General features: G+C 37.9%; 1 protein-coding gene across 4 annotated transcripts; it reads left to right on the top strand.

The window, feature by feature from the left end:
* Window positions 1-3,147: 3,147 nt before the first annotated feature.
* LOC126774899 (allergen Tha p 1-like) lies at window positions 3,148-20,830 on the top strand. 4 transcript variants are annotated; one of them, XM_050496552.1, is made up of 4 exons: window positions 3,148-3,292; window positions 8,723-8,906; window positions 10,010-10,065; window positions 20,612-20,830. In XM_050496552.1, exons 2-4 carry the CDS (start codon window positions 8,723-8,725, stop codon window positions 20,756-20,758), a joined length of 387 nt encoding a protein of 128 aa, XP_050352509.1. In that variant the 5' UTR covers window positions 3,148-3,292; the 3' UTR covers window positions 20,759-20,830. The 4 variants fall into 4 exon arrangements, with proteins under 4 accessions (XP_050352509.1, XP_050352513.1, XP_050352512.1 ...); XM_050496556.1 differs by lacking the exon at window positions 10,010-10,065 and having other exon boundaries at window positions 20,556-20,830; XM_050496555.1 differs by lacking the exons at window positions 8,723-8,906; window positions 10,010-10,065 and adding an exon at window positions 16,047-16,230 and having other exon boundaries at window positions 3,150-3,292; window positions 20,556-20,830.
* Window positions 20,831-21,309: the final 479 nt, after the last annotated feature.

Genomic DNA, 21,309 nt, shown 5'->3' with positions numbered 1-21,309 from the left:
ATAAAAGTTAATGTTTTCATGTCTCGCTTTGTGTACGTTTTTATCGACGAACCAATAAAAAATTGCCAAATTAATTTTAAGTTTGTAGTTACAGGAATCAATAAAATTATTACCTATGAATTTAATGCTAATAATTTTAGTACCATACTGTAACCGAGATGACGTAGTAGATAGAACAAGTTTTCCTGTGCTCTAATTGCGCTTATAATTAATGTCTTGCTCAGCGAAGGGAAACATGCCGATTAAATCTGCATGTGTGGGATGAACTTCTTCCATATGCATATTCCAGACGTAGAACAGTGTGATGCAATAAGCTCTACCTTAATAGGAAACTTTTTCATTCAAAAACTTTGCTCCGTTATGAGACATTATAGATTATCGACTCAAAAATTGACAGCCTTTGCTTAGACGAGAATAATCGGGAGTTGTTGCTGTCAACTGTTCTTGTCCGGATTTGTAAAAGTATTTAGAAAGAATTGTAGTCGAATATAATTTGTTTAATAAACGTAATAGGATTTGAAAGAAATCGTTATTATTGCAAATACGATGTATTTGTAAAGATATAATCGAAATTCATTCATTCAATATGGGTGTAATATCTTTATCGACATCGAAGCGCTATTATGACGTTTAATCGACATATTATCACCATACATAGACCGGCATTACTTTAATTTATACCTTTATCGTCCGATGTTCTTTCAGCTAAAGCACAGAAAAAAGTGAACTGATCATATGAAGTAAGCTCGCTGCAGATGTCGCCACTTGTCAAAACAAGCCAGCCAACTTCTTACTAAACTTTCCATAATAAATTGAATGGTGACTAATAGATGTATTATGTATTCATTCAATAGCTCAAACCATTTTCTGATATTTCATTATCGAACTTCGCGTTGATTTTAGAATTTGTTAGTAAATATTTCTAATGATTGATGTCTTGCTGTTTTGTGCAACTAATAAAAGTACCTGGGCGACCGCTATGTGAGCTTCATTAGGCTCTAATTTTAGGTTTTTTTTATGTTACATCGCCAACGAAAACGAAAAAGTGAAGTCTCTTGTGCCTGTAGTTCCATTGGCTCACTCATCTTTCAAACCGGAACGCAACAATACTAATGTATTGATGCATAGTGTTAGAATATCCGATCTATTATATTTTTTTTGTGAAAAATTGCTTTTTTTCACGGAACACGTATGTATATCAAACATACTTAAGAAGCAAAATATGAGCCAAACATTATATAAATACAAAAGTTGCACCAAATAGTTAAAGTTATTTTCGCGATATATATAAAAGAATTGCTCGTGTAATATTATGAGATTATTTCTGTCGAAAACATAATTTCCCAAATCTGTGCTTTTCATGATATCATATCAATAATTGACCACTAAACTATGTTTTTTTTATAAGCTGTTGTCAATTATATGTTTTATGGAAATTAATGAATAAAATACTCGTTTAATTTGTTTCTACGAACAGTCAAAGAATATGTTATACATTATATTCTATACAAGAAGTCGTAATATAGTCCAAGTCCTATAAATTAAATATAACGCGTACGAAGGCATACATTATGGTAATTTTCCAGTGCCTTTTGAATTTTAAAACAATCAAAGGAAAATGATGAAATTAAAAAAATAATATAATTAAATTACAAACGATAAACGTCATTGTATATTTTTCAAGTAATTTATAATATAAAATATTCAAGGTTACAGTAACAATTTGATTTAACGGATATATGCATATTTCTTTCAATTGTTGAATTTATTAAATTATACAGGCTGTATTTCTCTCACTTTAAAAAAAAACCACATAAATATTAAAAAAATCCGTGTCACAAATACTTGTATATATGTATTGCACACCTCTTTGTGACTCTTTCATTGAATCAAGTGGTTGCAGATAGCTTTGACCCAGTCAGGGTCAAAGCCAAAATTATTAGAATTTTCTGTCGAGAAATTTTCAGTAACAGCCCGCTATCTAGAAATTAGCAATGTGTACACACATATTCAATATGTCGTGCGCAATTGATGAGTCTGCCTTATGAAGGGCTGTGGAGGCCGATATCGTTCAGGAAAATCATAGAAATCATAATGTGTCTTCCGTCCGTTCGAAGTTTCGACCGTACATTAAATATGTTATGCTTATAAAATAGACTGTATATTTATAAACCGCTGTTGTAAAGTTTCAGCTGGATCAATAAATTGTATAATTAGTAGATAGTTGTGTTAATTGTATTTTATTTTTTTTTAATTTTGTATATGATTTGTTACTTGAATAAATTATTATTGTGATAAGTATTTTTCTAAAAAAATGTGTAATAAATTAGCCAAATTATAAAGAAGAAAACTAGAGAGAAGTATTTCATGGTTGTTATTATTACGCTTTTAGAAATACACGGTATTATAGAAAAACCGATCTAGCGGGTTGGACTCGCGTGGAAAGTTTTCTATATTATTCAGTTTTCCGTGAAGTCTCATTAAATTTAAATCAAGGTTTAATTTGATGACCAATAGTATGTTTACTTTTTAATGATTTAAGTCATTTAGTTAGTTAGTCTGGCTCCAAAAGTCGTGTAACAGCCTATTGATGCTCTCCTGCCGAGTAATGACTTCTTCTATTAAAGAAAATGTAATACGAAAATAAATAAACGGGTTGGTGGACGAGTGGCAGAAATTCATGCGATATGTGTAGATTTCGTGGGTTATATTGTGCTTCACCGTTTAAACATGAAATGGTAGTTATTGTTCAGATTTAAACCCAAGATTTAGGGGCAAAGATTCATCTACAAATGAATTATGACGGTTCATCTGTACGAGCCATATCGACTCATAGTGATATATGTTATTAAAATAATTAGTCTAGCGTTTTGTTGTATAGATACAATTTTATGAAGGTGACAGATTTTTACTTTAAATCTATACTTTCTTTTTGCTTCTTCTTTTTGCGTTAACGTGCTCTTTTGAATCCTCTTGATATAATAAGTCCCATCTGAAAAATAAAATATTTATAATAGTATCTTGATTTGTAAATACATGCAGTATTATTGTAAGCATTTTCAAAACGAAAGATTTACAGTGCACCATTTATTTAATGTGCGCAAAATTAAACATTACACAAACAGCTGTATAATCTGTTTTTATGTACCGGAAAAAATAAAACAAAGAGCTGACGAAGAGTAAATTAGACGTTTTAAGCCTGAATGTAACTACTATAAATACATGAGCTCTCGCATACTGCATCATAAGTCACCATCGCCTTGTGGAATCACAAACGTGAGAAACTGTAACGGTTAGTTTTATAAAATAAATATTTTATATGTAATAACTTAACTCGGATTCAACATAATTTTTTTATATGCGCCGGGATGGCAAATGACTCTACTCCACCTGATGGTAAGTGGTAGTAGAGTCCAAACGCGACGACGGCCAGTACAGTTGGGAAGAATGATCTGTACTAGCCGTACAGAACGTACTTGCCGGCCCGCAAGATGCCTCTTCACGCCTCGTTTGAAGGAACCCGGGTTGTAAGAGGAGGGGAACACGTGAGCTGGTAAGGAATTCCATTTTTTGGTAGTGTGACAAAGAAAGGAGTTGCCAAATTTCTTTGTGCGCGATGGAATTGATGTCACAGTTAGGCGGTGACATCGAGAACCAGCTCGCGTAGACTTATGAAGGTCGGGGGCAGCAGGAATTAGAGAGAATAATTCCTCAGAGCACTCGCCGTGATACAGTCGATAGAAAGCGCTCAGCGCTGCTATCTCTCGACGCAATTGTAAAGGTTCAAGGGTGTTTGTGACCTTTACGTCGCCAATAATGCGTACTGCACGTCGCTGCAACCGGTCCAAGGCCTCCAGTAGGTACTTAGCGGAGCCATCCCAAAGGTGCGAGCAATATTCAACGCAAGACCGTACCTGTGTTTTGTATAACAGGCACAGTTGTTGTAGCGTGAAAAAACGCCGCACCTTGTTCGGAACTCCGACTTTCCGTGAAGCTGTTTTTATAATAGCCTCGATGTAATCCCTTGGACTAAGGTCGCAGCGAACGTCCATCCCCAGCATGGCGATTTTGCTTTGTATTATCAGCGGTGTGCCACAGAGGGAGGGAAGAGGGGAAAACGGTGACTTTTTTGCTGTGAGAGCGCATACCTGTGTTTTCTTGGCATTAAACTCAACAAGATTACCAGAACCCCATTTAGCGATGAGTTCTAACGTCCTATCGAGTTCAATGACAAGATTCTCCCGCCTCTCCTCTGTTTCCGCTCGCCCAGCCACTGGTATCCACCATGCACTGTACTATCGTCTGCATAGCAATGTATGTTCCCAAGAGAGAGCATATCATTGATATGCAAAAGAAAGAGTGTGGGAGATAGCATAGATCCCTGGGGGACCCCAGCATTCACTACATAGAATTGTGAAGCGCAACCATCAACTAAAACAAGAAGGCTACGCTTGTGTAGGAAGCTGGCAATCCAGGTGCATAACTGAGCAGGCAGACCATATGCCCGTAGCTTGGAGAGAAGACTTCTGTGCCAGACCCTGTAGAAAGCCTTGGAGATATCGAGGCCGACAGCCAACGATTCTCCATGCTTGTCGATAGCTTCACCCCAGAGGTGTGTTACGTACGCTAGAAGATTACCTGTGGACCATTTTGGTCGAAACCCGTACTGATGATCATTAATTAGGCACTGATCTTCTAGGTAATGGCTCAGTTGGTTGTTTAGAATCCGTTCCATCACCTTACAAAGTACTGAGGTGATAGCTATTGACCGATAATTTGCCGGGTTAGACCGATCCCCTTTTTTGGGAACCGCTTGCACATTAGCTCTTCTCCGATTTGTCGGAGGCTTCTCCGACACACATCCCGAAGAGAGAGAAATTTGGAACAGGCGCGTTAACACAGGAGAAAGCTCCGCCGCGCACTTCTTCAGCACTATGGCTGGTATTCCATCGGGACCGCTAGCTTTCCGTATATCAAGTTATTGCAGCTCCGCACGCACATCACGTTGCCTGATTTTGATGGCAGGCATCGTGTGGCCACATGAAGGTATTGTTGGTGGCAGCACACTACAATCATCGATCACGGAGTTATCGGCAAAGATAACTCCGTAATCGATCACCGCCAGGAGATCGGCTTTCTCCTGCGGACTGTGAGCTAGCGATCCGTTCCGATTTCTGAGCGGTGGCAGCGAAGATTGGCAGAAATTGTTTTGCACAGACTTGGTCAGACGCCAGAAGCTACGGGATCCCCTAGGATGCAAAATAAGGTCATGACCAATCTGTACAATGCGCTGTGCATCCGCTCTCGTGTATGCCTTCCTACAGGACTTGGAATTTTTATTGTAGTTTGCTTTCAGTGAGTCAATGTTAGAAGTCCCGCAAACGCAGCCGTTGATCCACGCGCGATATGCTGCCTGCTTAGATGATACAGCATCGGCATATTCACGAGCGAACCAACGGTTACGCGTACCCCTACTGATGAGATCTGAGCTAGGAATGTGGCATTCCATTCCTAACATGATCTCATCAGCAACAGCAGTGGCATCAGCTGTCGGGTCATTCCCACTGAAGCAACGTTCCTTCTAAGGGACTGACGCATAGTAATCGCGCATACCGTCCCAATCTGCCGACTTATAGTGCCAAACGCGACGTTTGCATACCACTGGTGGCGGCAGCTTGGCCTGAGCACTTTGGTAGATATAAGGCTGTGATCCGAAGAACCAAGTGGAGCTTGAACCACAACCTGATATTCCACCGGGTGAGAAGTCAGCAGAAGGTCCAGTAGAGAAGGCGCTTGCCCATCAATGTCTGGGATCCTGGTGGGCTGATCAATCAGTTGGGTCAAGTCGTGTGTGAGAGCAAAATCATGAGCAGTTCTTCCAGCATGGTCAGTTTTGAGGGATTTCAACCATGATTCATGGTGAGCATTAAAATCCCCCAAAAACACCAATTCCGCGTTAGGAAACTGCTCTTGCGCAGCATCTGCCACCCGACTAAGATGGTCAAATAATCGGCTTGTCTCCAAGTCACCATTGTGGGATCTGTAGAGTTACACGTAGACTCGACTCTGACGAACCAGGTCCTCACGTACCATCAACATGGAGAAGGAGGGGTCCTCCAAGCCGCGCAGTCGGTGACAACAAACATCCGCCCTGACGAACGAGCATACTCCGGCTTTCGCTTTGAAAGATTCTTCAAGCATGTAGCCGGGATAGTTAAGGTAGCTGGTGTTGGCAGAGCGGAGTATTTTCGTCTCCGTGAGAAACAACATTTCTGGCCGTGCTGTCTCGAGATGGCTGTGGACAGCGTTGAGGTTAGCGTGGAGTCCTCGGATGTTAGAGAAATCGACCTTAAACAGCGTGGGTACGGTGGGGGTGTGCACCGCTGAACGACCGTTACTTCTTAGTTGCGCTACCATTTGGATAAATAAGGAAAAGAGACGTGAAGCGAGCGACGTATTGCCACGATAGGGATGGGCAAAGTGTGGAGGCGTGTTTCCCCAAATGGTTGCCAAAAGGGAAAATATACTGATCCGCCGGACGGAAGGGCCCCCGAACCTCCCCGCCGTGGCCGCCGGGACCCCACCTTCCAGTCACCAACCGGCACGACGGTCCACCCCGAGATTATGCGTGGCCTGGTGGGGCAGCCTCGCGAGCTGATTAGGCACGCTTGGGCGCCTGTACTCCACGGGCGGTACACCACGGGCGGCCAGCGGAACAGCCGTTTCTTCGGGTCTCCCTGTCCGGCAGGTCAATACAGTTTCCCCCGGCATCGATTCAACAGCCGTCTCCACTGGACCAACACGCATTGCGGCAATGTTCGCTCGGGCACTGGCTGTACGCTGGCTGACCTCGAAACGCGGCTGCAAGCAGCCACTTCACGAGTTTTTCACCATGCGTACGGTGGTAACAAGCCAGGCGGATGTTAGCATCCTACCACCAGATGAGCAGATGTTCGCTCAGATATCCCTTAGTCGCCTCTTACGACACCCTCGGGAAAGAGAGGGGCAGTGAAATGTATTCTTTCTCCGTCACTGCACGGATAATAAATTATAATGTATATCATCATCATCATCATCATCACCAGCCGAAAGACGTCCACTGCTGGACAAAGGCCTCCCCCAAGGATTTCCACGTTGGCCGATCTTGCGCTGCCCGCATCCAACGGCTTCCCGCGACTCGTTCTAAGTCGTCGGTCCACCTTGTAGGGGGCCTGCCCACGCTGCGTCTTCCGGTTCGTGGTCGAGAACCTTTCTGCCCCAGCGGCCGTCGGTTCTGCGAGCAATGTGCCCCGCCCACTGCCACTTCAATTTAGCAATTCTTCGGGCTATGTCGGTTACTTTGGTTCGCCTGCGGATTTCATCATTTCTGATTCGATCTCGCAGAGAAACTCCGAGCATAGCCCTCTCCATTGCCCTTTGAGTGACCTTGAGCCTTCTTATAAGGCCCATTGTAAGCGACCACGTCTCTGATCCATAAGTCATCACTGGCAACACACACTGGTCGAAGACTTTCGACTTGAGACACTGCGGTATTTGGGATGAGAAGATATCGTGTAGCTTCCCGAACGCTGCCCAGCCGAGTTGAATTCGACGATTGACCTCTTTCTCGAAGTTGGACCTACCTAGTTGGATGGTCTGACCTAGGTAGACATAGTTGTCTACAACTTCGAGTGCAGAATTTCCAACCTTGACTTGAGTGGGTGCAACATGGATGTTCGACATGATTTTCGTCTTGTCCATGTTCATTTTTAGACCCACTTGTTGGGAAACCCTGCTGAGGTTATTGAGCATAGTGCCGAGGTCTTCCAAGGTCTCGGCCATAATTACGATGTCATCGGCAAATCGAAGATGAGTGATGTACTCGCCGTTGATACTGATGCCAAGTCCGTTCCAGTCCAGAAGCTTGAAAACATCTTCCAATGCAGCGGTAAACAGTTTCGGAGATATCACGTCTCCCTGTCTTACACCTCTCTGCAGTTGGATAGGTTTTGAGTTCCGATCCTGGAGTCGGATCGACATGGTGGCGTTCTCGTACAAGATAACTTTAACACCCTGATATACCGATAATCAATTTGGCACCTTTGAAGAGAATTCAGCACGGCCCAGGTTTCGATCGAATTAAAGGCTTTCTCATAGTCCACAAACGCTAAGCAAAGTGGCTGGTTATACTCCTCAGTCTTCTGTATAACTTGCCGCAGCGTATGTATGTGGTCTATGGTGCTAAAGCCTTTCCGGAATCCGGCTTGTTCGGGTGGCTGGAAGTCGTCAAGCCTTTGCTCGAGACGATTTGTAATGACTCTCGAAAACAACTTGTAAACATGACTCAGCAGTGAGATGGGCCTGTAATTCTTCAGAAGGGTTTTATAACCCTTCTTAAAGAAAAGTACCACCACACTTCTGTGCCATGCTTTTGGCGTTTGACCTTTGGCAATGACGGAGTTAAAAAGCCTCTGAAGAGCCCTGAGGATCGGTGTACGACCCGCCTTCAGAAGCTCGGCTGTAATACCATCATCACCAGGTGCCTTGTTGTTTTTGAGTTGTCCGAGAGCCATTCTAATCTCGAAAAGACTGACGTCCTGAAAATCTTCAGTGTAGTGTCGGGTTAGTCTTGCTATAATGTATATATGTAATATGTAATAACTTAACTCGGATTCAACATAATAAATTATAATGTTTTTTTCAATATGTTTCAATTTTAAATATGTTTTTTTTATATTTCCAGATGCTTGCCAAACCTTTAGTTGTGATCTGCTGTCTCGTATTGGCGGTGCTCGCGGAGGAGAAGGAAACCGATAAATATGACCTGATCAACGTTGAAGAGATTTTGGAAAAGAGATTATTAACAGCATACGTCGACTGTATGCTGGATAAAGGGAAATGCACTCCCGAAGGCAAGGAGTTGAAAGGTGAGTCTTATTTTATTTTGGTCGTGCTGTTGTAATAGGAAGAATTCAAACATTATTAGAGGAACGGTTTAAATCCCAAAACGGTGAAAATCGCTGGTGTAATCCTGATGCGTTGGGCTATTGTCAAAAATACAAGCTTACCTTTAATTGGAGGGAGAAATAGGAATTGTAGTGATTTCTTAAAAACAGATATTGTTCTTTTTTTTTCAAAATAATCTCTTTACATTGTTATTATTGGATAATCGATTTCAAATGGTTATTTCTTTCCTATTTACTTCTAATAGGTATATTCAAACTAAAATTTAGATATTTACTCTTTTGTTTTTGATTAGCTTATTTTATTATTTTTATTATCTTTAACAGTTTTGGAGCCTGACCTTATTTGTTTAAGCCCACGACTTTTTGCCCACGTGGTTGACTGCCGCGTGTAATAATTGGCTTGGCAATAACGCAAAGGAGATAACGAAATCTAATAACTTAATACTTGTAATAACTATGGTTGGGACGGAGAAAAAGTTGTTTGAAACAAAACATATATATTATGATATAAGAATATAAGAAATATATTTCTCTTGATAATAGAAATCCATGCTTTACAAGTATATTCGGATACATATTTTGTAAAGAAGAATATTATATATATTAATAATTATATATAAGCGTGGGTTCTTGTTTACTCCGACGTTAATATTATATATTAAAATATAAAATACTTTAAAAACACTTCAAACGGATAAGTGCTAGTCGATTTGTTTACTAAAGTTTATTTGATAGAGGAAAATACTAAAGCTTCATGTACTTGCAAGAAAGTGAGAATTAAATTTTATTAGAATCAAGATATACCAATATGTGTGATATAATAATTTTTCTATGAAAAACCTTCCCACTCACCTGTGGTACATCCGTACCACACCTGTGGTACGTACGTACAATAATAACGCTTAGTGTAACTATGTTTACGCATTAAGGTTGAGCGACTCATGGGTCATAACAGGGATGTTCTACGGTGGACCTGGCTGGCATCGTTTACAGACGCGAATGCTTATTAAAGAAACGCAATTCGTTAATATCCAAATTGAATAAATATTCATAATTATTTTCAGAACATATGCAAGACGCCCTCGAAACTGGCTGTGAAAAATGTACGGAAAAACAAAAGGTGGGAGTCTCGACCATTATTGAACGGCTTATCTCACACGAAAAGGAGTTCTGGGACAAGTTATGTGCCAAATACGACCCCGATGGCATATGGAGGAAGAAGTACGAAGAACAAGCAAGGGAGAAGGGCATCATCATCCCCAACTATTCTAGAAATACATAACAAAGGTTTTGGATTTATTTCATCATTTTGTAAATCACTTTTAATAGAGATTTAAATGCAATATTTTTTTAATGACCGACCTTCTCCTCGTGCCTGAGTAATTGTTGTAAAAAATTCGAGACGCTATTTATGTTAAAGCTTTTTATTACAATATAAATATGGTTTTTTTTTCATTATAGGGCAAGGTAAAAATATCATAATATTATGTTATACATTAGAATTATTATGACCTTATATTGACATAAAATTAAAATTATACTGTTCAATTTGATTATCAACTTAATCGAGATGTCATGAGATGACAGACTCAGTATTTATGTAAAAAAATGCTTGTCGGGATTCTAATAACCTTATATTAATTTTATATTACTACAAAATATTCTCTTTATTTTATTAACCAATGTTTACTGTATACTCCTTTATTTGTTTTAATGAGAGTGCCTTTGTGTGTTATTGAGATTTTATCTCTTCTCGAGCAAAGCGATTTGTACTGGATGCAGTACACAATTGAAGGCTAAGTGCACCCATTATGTTGTATATAGGTGTCAACGTCAAGCATTCAGAACTCAATTGCTAATAGCTTAATACGTAACAACGTTAATTGTTACCTAGGATTAACATAAATTTATGTTAACGTTTCGGTGAGGCTATTGTACCAGAGGTTTGAATCACTGACGATTCCTTTTAAGATATTATTAAATTAAATTAAGTTATTATTATTGTAATTTTATTAAAACGAAATATAACATTATATGATTCTCTGTTGACGCCGGGCATAATGATAAATCCCGTACAGCTCTATGTCTTAGCGATGTAGATGTAGTAGATGAAGAATATTTTAATTTAATGAATAAAAAATAATATCCGAAAATACCTTATCGTTGTGTTTCAATTATATTTTATTGAAATCACAAACTTAACAAAACATTCTTCAACGCGACTTTATAACATTAGAGCAAACATACTATTCTAGGATATATTACTATGATCGGACAAAGAATCGAGACAAGCTCTAAGATGATCATATCATATTCCTTTAAGCATGTTTTAAATTAAAATAACATAACTATCTGGCCTTTTTGTGGGTTGTTTGATCACAAAAACGTAGCAAATTATATTTGAGAATATAAAACAAAAACAAGTATACAATGTCGTACATCAATTCGCAAAAATATTACAAATCATTATGAAAATACAGAAAATGGACAAAACAAAATTTTATCTACATATAATTGAGTTAGATCTATGTAAGAATAAATGAATATAATTTAACAATATAACGCCAATTTGTAGCGATAATAGCCTTATATATTAATATTTATACTTCAAATTGACATAAGCAGTAATATAAAATATTCCAAAGGTAATACACCTTATCGTATCGTATCGTATGATGTCTTTTATCGTTGTGGGGTAATGGCGAAAATAAGGGTATGATATTTTTGCAGCAATCATTAACAAAGCCTGGGTTGTACATTAGCTTGGATATTTACTAGGAGTCCATAAATAACATAACATGTATACTATCCATTCCCTTTAGAAGAAATATAAATTTTAAAACATTAAGCCTTCCTTATTCTTCATTTCATCATATTTCTCATGCTTTATTCCTCGATACCTCTCTCGATATTACTTTTCATTTTGTATTTGTTATAAATGTTCTGTTAAATTTCAATGTTTTGTTTTTTAGCTCTTAAGATTGCTTTATTCAGATTGTTACTAAACTTTTAATCTCTTTATGTTTTGTAGTTTTTTAATTACCTTGTTTTCCTGATGTGATAAGAACGAGTAATTGTCTGTTTTTATTAGTTGGGATTGATTACAAATAATTGTAAATTGTTTAAGCTAATGCATTAATGTATTGTTAGCGATGTCATTATATATATATAGGCATATAAAGGAATTTATATGATTATGTATTTATATAGTCTTTATACATATACACGGAGGATAGAAAGGAATCGGCTGATTCCAGTGGAGAAGTGGAATGGAGAGAATGAAGAGAACGATAAATAAGCAACTTTAAATTGACATGGCATAAGTCGAGATCTATTCCATTTTCAAAATCGGAGAAATTTTTATAAGACCATTGGAAGAAAAAATTAAGTGGATAAGTAAATATTTAAAAGGAAAAGTAATGTATGTTAAGTAAATAATATATTCATTTAGGACTGTTAGTAGTGTACAAAATAGCAGATACTCTTAGTAAGAAAATATTGTAAAGGTTTCAAAAAATATATACGTCAAATAAAATCGTTAAATAGCCATTTATTACTCAAGCCATGCTGTCATTAGAATTTTGTTTTTTATTGAACGTGTTTTTTATATGTGCTTATAACAAATAGCAGTTTCAAGGCGTGATAAGTCCATTAGGCGTTTTTTAAATTGTTTTGAATAGTACTTTTAGGAAGCGAGAATTACTCTTTATGACGCATCATAATGAATAAAAGTTAATGTTTTCATGTCTCGCTTTGTGTACGTTTTTATCGACGAATCAATAAAAAATTGTCAAATTAATTTTAAGTTTGTAGTTAAAGGAATCAATAAAATTATTACCTATGAATTTAATGCTAATAATTTTAGTACCATACTGTAACCGAGATGACGTAGTAGATAGAACAAGTTTTCCTGTGCTCTAATTGCGCTTATAATTAATATCTTGCTCAGCGAAGGGAAACATTCCGATTAAATCTGCATGTGTGGGATGAACTTCTTCCATATGCATATTCCAGACGTAGAACAGTGTGATGCAATAAGCTCTACCTTAATAGGAAACTTTTTCATTCAAAAACTTTGCTCCGTTATGAGACATTATAGATTATCGACTCAAAAATTGACAGCCTTTGCTTAGACGAGAATAATCGGGAGTTGTTGCTGTCAACTGTTCTTGTCCGGATTTGTAAAAGTATTTAGAAAGAATTGTAGTCGAATATAATTTGTTTAATAAACGTAATAGGATTTGAAAGAAATCGTTATTATTGCAAATACGATGTATTTGTAAAGATATAATCGAAATTCATTCATTCAATATGGGTGTAATATCTTTATCGACATCGAAGCGCTATTATGACGTTTAATCGACATATTATCACCATACATAGACCGGCATTACTTTAATTTATACCTTTATCGTCCGATGTTCTTTCAGCTAAAGCACAGAAAAAAGTGAACTGATCATATGAAGTAAGCTCGCTGCAGATGTCGCCACTTGTCAAAACAAGCCAGCCAACTTCTTACTAAACTTTCCATAATAAATTGAATGGTGACTAATAGATGTATTATGTATTCATTCAATAGCTCAAACCATTTTCTGATATTTCATTATCGAACTTCGCGTTGATTTTAGAATTTGTTAGTAAATATTTCTAATGATTGATGTCTTGCTGTTTTGTGCAACTAATAAAAGTACCTGGGCGACCGCTATGTGAGCTTCATTAGGCTCTAATTTTAGGTTTTTTTTATGTTACATCGCCAACGAAAACGAAAAAGTGAAGTCTCTTGTGCCTGTAGTTCCATTGGCTCACTCATCTTTCAAACCGGAACGCAACAATACTAATGTATTGATGCATAGTGTTAGAATATCCGATCTATTATATTTTTTTTGTGAAAATATATTTTTTTTCTGAAAAATTGCTTTTTTTCACGGAACACGTATATATATCAAACATACTTAAGAAGCAAAATATGAGCCAAACATTATATAAATACAAAAGTTGCACCAAATAGTTAAAGTTATTTTCGCGATATATATAAAAGAATTGCTCGTGTAATATTATGAGATTATTTCTGTCGAAAACATAATTTCCCAAATCTGTGCTTTTCATGATATCATATCAATAATTGACCACTAAACTATGTTTTCTTTATAAGCTGTTGTCAATTATATGTTTTATGGAAATTAATGAATAAAATACTCGTTTAATTTGTTTCTACGAACAGTAAAAGAATATGTTATACATTATATTCTATACAAGAAGTCGTAATATAGTCCAAGTCCTATAAATTAAATATAACGCGTACGAAGGCATACATTATGGTAATTTTCCAGTGTCGTTTGAATTTTAAAACAATCAAAGGCAGATCATGAAATTACAGAAAGAAAACAATTAAATTACAAACGACAAACGTCATTGTATATTTTTCAAGTAATTTATAATATAAAATATTCAAGGTTACAGTAAAAATTTGAGTTAACGGATATATGCATATTTCCTTCAATTGTTGAGTTTATTAAATTATACAGGCTGTATTTCTATCACTTAAAAAAAACCACGTAAAATTTAAAAAATGCGTGTCACAAATACTTGTATATAATATATAAAATACACACCTCTTTGTGACTCTCTCTTTAGTCTCGTGGTAGCAGATTTCGGGGTCAAGCCCTGAGTCAAAGCCAAAATTAATAGGATTTTCTGTCGAGAAATTCTCAGTATCAGACCTCTGTCTGGAAATTAACAATGTATGCCGCGTATACACGTTCTATAATATGTCGTGCGCAATTGATTAGTCTTCCTTATGAAGGTCTATGGAGGCCGATATCGTACAGGAAAATCATAGTAATCATAATGTGTCTTCCGTACATTAAATATGTATTTTTTGAAAAAAAAATGTATAAATAATTAGCCAAATTATAAAGAAGAAGAACTCGAGAGAAGTATTTCATGGTTGTTATTATTACGCTTTTAGAAATACACGGTATTATAGAAAAACCGATCTAGCGGGTTGGACTCGCGTGGAAAGTTTTCTATATTATTCAGTTTTCCGTGAACTCTCATTAAATTTAAATCAAGGTTTAATTTGATGACCAATAGTATGTTTACTTTTTAATGATTTAAGTCATTTAGTTAGTTAGTATGGCTCCAAAAGTCGTGTAACAGCCTATTGATGCTCTCCTGCCGAGTAATGACTTCTTCTATTAAAGAAAATGTAATACGAAAATAAATAAACGGGTTGGTAGACGAGTGGCAGAATTTCATGCGATATAAGTAGATTTCGTGGGTATATTGTCCTTCACCGTTTGAGCATGAAATGGTAGTTATTGCCCAGATTTAAACCCAAGATTTAAGGCAAAGATTCATCTACAAATTAATTATAACGGTTTATCTGTAGGATCCATAACGCCTCACTGTGAAACGTGTTATTAAAATAATTAGTGTATCGTTTTGTTGCATAGATAAAATTTTATGAAGCTTGCAGATTTTTACTTTAAATCTATACGTATACTTTCTTTTTGCTTCCTCCGGCGTTTATGTGCTCTTTTGTATCCTTTTGATATAATAAGTTACAGTTGAAAAATACATAGCATTATAAATAGCCTTTTTCGTCCTGAACCTACAATAATGAAATGCTTACATACATGGGGTGGTAGAAGAAGTTTTGTGTTTTAGAAAACAAATACGAATAAAACTTTTTATTCATAATAGTTTCTTGATTTGTAAATACATGCAGTGTTATTGTAAGCATTTTCAAAACGAAAGATTTACAATGCACCATTTATTCAATGTTCGCTACATTTTACACAAAATTAAACATGCTGTATAATCTGTTTTTATGCACCGGAAAAAATAACACAAAGAGCTGACGAAGAGCAAATTAGACGTTTTAAGCCTGAATGTAACTACTATAAATACATGAGCTCTCGCATACTGCATCATAAGTCACCATCGCCTTGTGGAATCACAAACGTGAGAAACTGTGACGGTTAGTTTTATAATAAGTATTATATATGTAATAACTTAATTCGGATTCAACATAATAAATTGTAATGTTTTTTTTCAATATGTTTCAATTTCAAATATGTTTTTTTTTTATATTTCCAGATGCTTGCCAAACCTTTAGTTGTGATCTGCTGTCTCGTAGTGGCGGTGCTTGCGGAGAAGTACACCGATAAATATGACCAGATCGACTATATTGAGATTTTGGATAACAAGAGATTATTAACAGCATACGTCGATTGTATGCTGGATAAAGGGAAATGCACTCCTGAAGGCAAGGAGTTGAAAGGTGAGTCTTATTTTATTTTGGTCGTGCTGTTGTAATAGGAAGAATTCAAACATTATTAGAGGAACGGTTTAAATCCCAAAACGGTGAAAATCGCTGGTGTAATCCTGATGCGTTGGGCTATTGTCAAAAATACAAGCTTACCTTTAATTGGAGGGAGAAATAGGAATTGTAGTGATTTCTTAAAAACAGACATAGTTCTTTTTTTTCTAAATAATATCTTTATATTATTATTATTGGATAATCGTTTTCTGAAGGTTATTATTATATATATTTGAACTAAGATTTAAACATTTACTCTTTTATTAATATAGCTTTAAATATATATAATAATAATAATATGGGACATTTTTTCACACACGGCCATCTGATCCCAAATTAAGCTTATACAAAGTTTGTGCTATGGAAACCAGACAACTGATATACTACATATAGTACATTTCTTTTGTAAATACATACTTATATTGATAATTACACCCAGACTCAGGACAAACAGACATGTTCATGCACACAAATGTCTGTCCTGGGTGGGAATCGAACCCACAACCTTCGACGTGAAAGGCAAGTATCTACCAACCACGCCAACCGGCTCAATATATATATAGAATATAATATAGCTTTAGCAGTTTTGGAGCCTGATAGAGGAGAATAGAAAAGCTATATAAATGTGTTCGTCTTACTGTATTTATTAACATGGAGACACTTTAAGATCATCAGCGATATCAAAAAATTATTTAACTTGTGTGTTGTGTGTGTGTGACTTTCATAAAATTTAATATTAATTATATTGAGAGATGTAAGGGAGCACAACTATATCTAGCTGTTTCCAGCCAACCTCACCTGCACGTGGTGCATCCTGCCAATTAACAAACGAGGCTCTGGCGACCGACAAATGGCGGTATAACCATTTCATTAAGGCGTAGCTAAATACTGCAGACCGGTGACGGGCAGCAGCGTCATCTGTACGACGAGCTACGCTCTGCGATCACCAACCCGCCTGCCCAGCGTGGTGATTACGAGCAAAACCTTTTATGGCACACACCTAGACGCAACGGCCCCTAGTTCTCGGTCGCCCCGCTGTTCCTGGCCAAGGCGGCGGTCATGGTAAGGGTGGGGCAGGGGGAGCTAAGAATCTCCGGGTTACGGTAGGCCGCCTACACTGACTGACCCTGGCTACGTAAAACGGACGCACGCTACTAAATCCGAAGAAAGGGAGAGGATACCATAGCCTTAGAATCAGGCCATCTTATGTACTTCAGAGAGGGAGACCAATCATCCCAAGGTGGCGTCGGGTTCTTGATCCACAAGGCTCTCTCTGACAACATCTTAGAAATATTCAGTGTGTCGGCCAAGGGTAGCGTAATCAGACTCACCAAGACAAGTATACTTGGATAGCCTCAAGGTTATCCAAGTATACGCACCGACTTCAACACACTCGGATGATGATGTGTTAATGCCTTAGAAATGTACGAAGACATTTCTAAGGCATTGCACACCACCCAAAAGGCCCATTTCAATGTTGTCATGGGGGACTTCAACGCTAAAGTGGGAGTACATACTAGCAACGAATCGGTAGTATGACAACACGGATTTGGAAGCAGGAATCATAGGGGGCAAATGCTCGTCAACTTTTTGGAGAAAAAGGGCCTGTTCTTGATGAACTCTTTCTTTAAGAAACAACCTCAACGGAAGTGGACGTGGCGAAGCCCAGACGCTATGATTAGAAACGAGATTGACTTTATTATGACGGACAAGAGGCGAATATTTAGAGATGTCTCAGTGATCACAAGGTTTAATACCGGAAGTGATCACCGACTTGTACGAGGCACTCCAAATATCTACAAGCTCGAGCGCGCCCGTCTAATGAGGTCTACACTCCGACCAAAATTGCTCCAAGCCGTGGAGTCTAGTACATTTCAGTTAAAACTGGAAAACCGATTCGCTGCCTTGGAAACCAACACTGACGTTGACATCAACCAAGAACTCGACCAAGTGGTGGTTATCCTTAGGGACGAGGGGACGAAATTATATCCAGCGCAAAACACTAGCAAGAGGTCCAAGCTTTCGGGAGAGTCTCTAGAGCTAATGCAAAAACGACGTGAAAACCCTACAGTCACTTCGTCAGATCTTAATAAAAAAAATTCAAAGCTAGTAAGACGCGACCTCCGAAACTCCAATACACGCTCTATAAAAGAAGCGATTGAGCAAAATCGGGGGTCGAAAGTCTTTGTTCAAAAACTAGGTCGTAGCCATCTGACGAAGCTGACCACTTCAAAGGGAAAAATCGTCGCCTCTAAGCTCGAGATTCTTAGGGAAGTTCAGGACTTCTACGGTAAATTATATACATCAGTAGCGCCTCGTCCTCAACTCGACCCTGGGGATCCTAGAGCCACTTTAGCCCCCTTCACAGAAGAGTTGCCAGAAGTAAGCCAAGACGAAATTGTGATGGCTTTGGGGCAGCTTAAAAATGGAAAAGCCCCCGGGGAAGATGGAATTACGACGGGGCTATTAAAGGCAGCTGGAAAACCTTTACTAGCGCAGCTCCAACGAATATTTAATTCTGTCATATTCTCAGGGAGAACTCCAAAGGCATGGAGCAAGAGTGTTGTCGTAATGTTCTTCAAAAAGGGAGACAAAACCTTTTTGAAGAACTACAGACCTATTTCCCTCTTGAGCCATGTATATAAGCTGTTTTCTAGGATCATCATGAATCGTCTCGCGCGTAAACTTGACGAGTTTCAGCCCCCGGAACAGGCCGGATTTCGAAGAGGGTACGGAACCATAGACCACATTTACACAGTGCGGCAGATTATACTATCATATAATCAGCCCCTGTACTTAGCATTTGTGGACTATGAGAAGGCTTTTGACTCTATTGAGACCTGGTCTGTTCTGGAGTCCTTACAACGGTGCCAAATCGATTGGCGATACATCCAAGTGCTGAAAGGCCTGCATGACGCTGCTGTTATGACCGTCAAAGTACAGAATCAGCAGTCTGACCCTATCCTCTTGCATCGAGGAGTGAGACAAGGGGATATCATTGCACCGAAATTGTTCACTAATGCATTAGAGGATATGTTCAAGACGCTGCACTGGGAAGGGCGGGGCATAAACATAAACGGCGAGTACCTTTCGCACTTGAGATTTGCAGACGATATCGTCATCGTGGCAGAAATCGTGCAGGACATGCAATATATGCTGAGCAGCCTGGCTGATTCTTCTGCTCGAATTGGTCTCCGGATGAACTTGGAAAAAACCAAGATAATGTTCAACGAATACGTCAGTCCGGAACCAATAGCTCTTAACGGAGTTCCTCTCGAAGTGTTCCGGTTTGAAGGGTGAGTGAGCCAGTGTAATTACAGGCACAAGGGACAAAAAATCTTAGTTCCCAAGGTTGGTGGCGCATTGGCTATGTAGGCGATGGTTGACATTTCTTACAATGCCAATTTCTAAGGGCGTTTGGTGACCACTTACCATCAGGTGGCCCATATGCTCGTCCGCTTTCCTATTCTATAAAAAAAAAAAAAAAACATAGCCCAAAGGATTAGTAAGCTGAAGTGGCAGTGGGCTGGACACATATGTCGCAGAACCGACGACCGTTGGATTAGACGCGTTCTGGAGTGGAGACCACGCCTTTGCAAACGTAGCGTAGGACGCCCTCCAAATAGGTGGAGTGACGATATACGCAAGGTGGCAAAAAAAGGTGGTGGTGTGGCAGCGGTTGGAGATTAAGAGCTAAAAATTGAGCTCAGTGGCGTGCCATTGGAGAGACCTATGTCCAGCAGTGGACGCGAAAAGGGTGATGATGATAATGATAAAACAAAAGTAGCGAAATATTTAAATGTTATAAAATTGACAATTCAAGATTTATTTTATTATTGTATCAAACATGTAATTCTATTGTTTTTATTCATTAAAAATAGTTTCAATCCAAAATATAATATGTATTCCGAACTATTAAGTGCTATTAATATTGCTTGTATTTTAAAATCTTATACATAATATCATTGACATATAATATTCACTAACGAAATAACTTCATGTACTTGCAAGAAAATGCGAATTAAATTTTATTAGAATCAAGATATACCAATATGTGTGATATAACAATTTTTCTATGAAAAACCTTCCCACTCACCTGTGGAACATCCGAAAAATAATAACGCTTAGTGTAACTGTGTTTACGCATTAAGGTTGAGCGACTCATGGGTCATAACAGGGATGTTCTACGGTGGTCCTGGCTGGCATCGTTTACAAATGCGAATGCTTATTAAAGAAACGCAATTCGTTAATATCCAAATTGAATAAATATTCATAATTATTTTCAGAACATATACAAGACGCCCTCGAAACTGGCTGTGAAAAATGTTCGGAAAAACAAAAGGAGGGAGCCACGACCGTTATTGAACGGCTTATCTCACACGAAAAGGAGTTCTGGGACGAATTATGTGCCAAGTACGACCCCGATGGCGTATGGAGGAAGAAGTACGAAGAACAAGCAAGGGAGAAGGGCATCATCATCCCCAACTAAGAAATACATAACAAAGGTTTTGGATTTATTTCATCATTTTGTAAATCACTTTTAATAAAGATTTAAATGCAATATTTTTTTTAATGACCGACCTTCTCCTCGTGCCTGAGTAATTGTTGTAAAAAATTCGAGACGCGGTTTATGTTAAAGCTTTTTATTATAATATAAATATGTTTTTTTTTCATTATAACAAGGTAAAAATATAACATTACGTTATACTTTAGAATTATTATAACCTTATATTACCATAAAATTAAAATTATACTGTTCAATATGATTATCAACTTAATAGAGATGTCCGTGGCAAAATTAAGTACGTGTATATTATACGGTAAAATTTTAGAAGTCGAAGATTGACCATAATCATTATTGAAAAGAAGAAACAGGGTTTTTTTCTCCCTTTTAAATAATAACACTGAAGCTCGTCAACAGCTACTACACTTTATGGCTAGAGCTTTTTGCAAGCCCGTCTGGGTAGGTACCACCCACTCATCACATATTTTACCACCAAACTGAGTGAACTACAGGCAAAAGAATAACATCTTTATTCC

The sequence above is a fragment of the Nymphalis io genome, chromosome 17 (genome assembly GCF_905147045.1).
Source record: "Nymphalis io chromosome 17, ilAglIoxx1.1, whole genome shotgun sequence".
NCBI lineage: Eukaryota > Metazoa > Arthropoda > Insecta > Lepidoptera > Nymphalidae > Nymphalis > Nymphalis io.
This window is presented reverse-complemented; position numbering and strand designations above follow the sequence as displayed.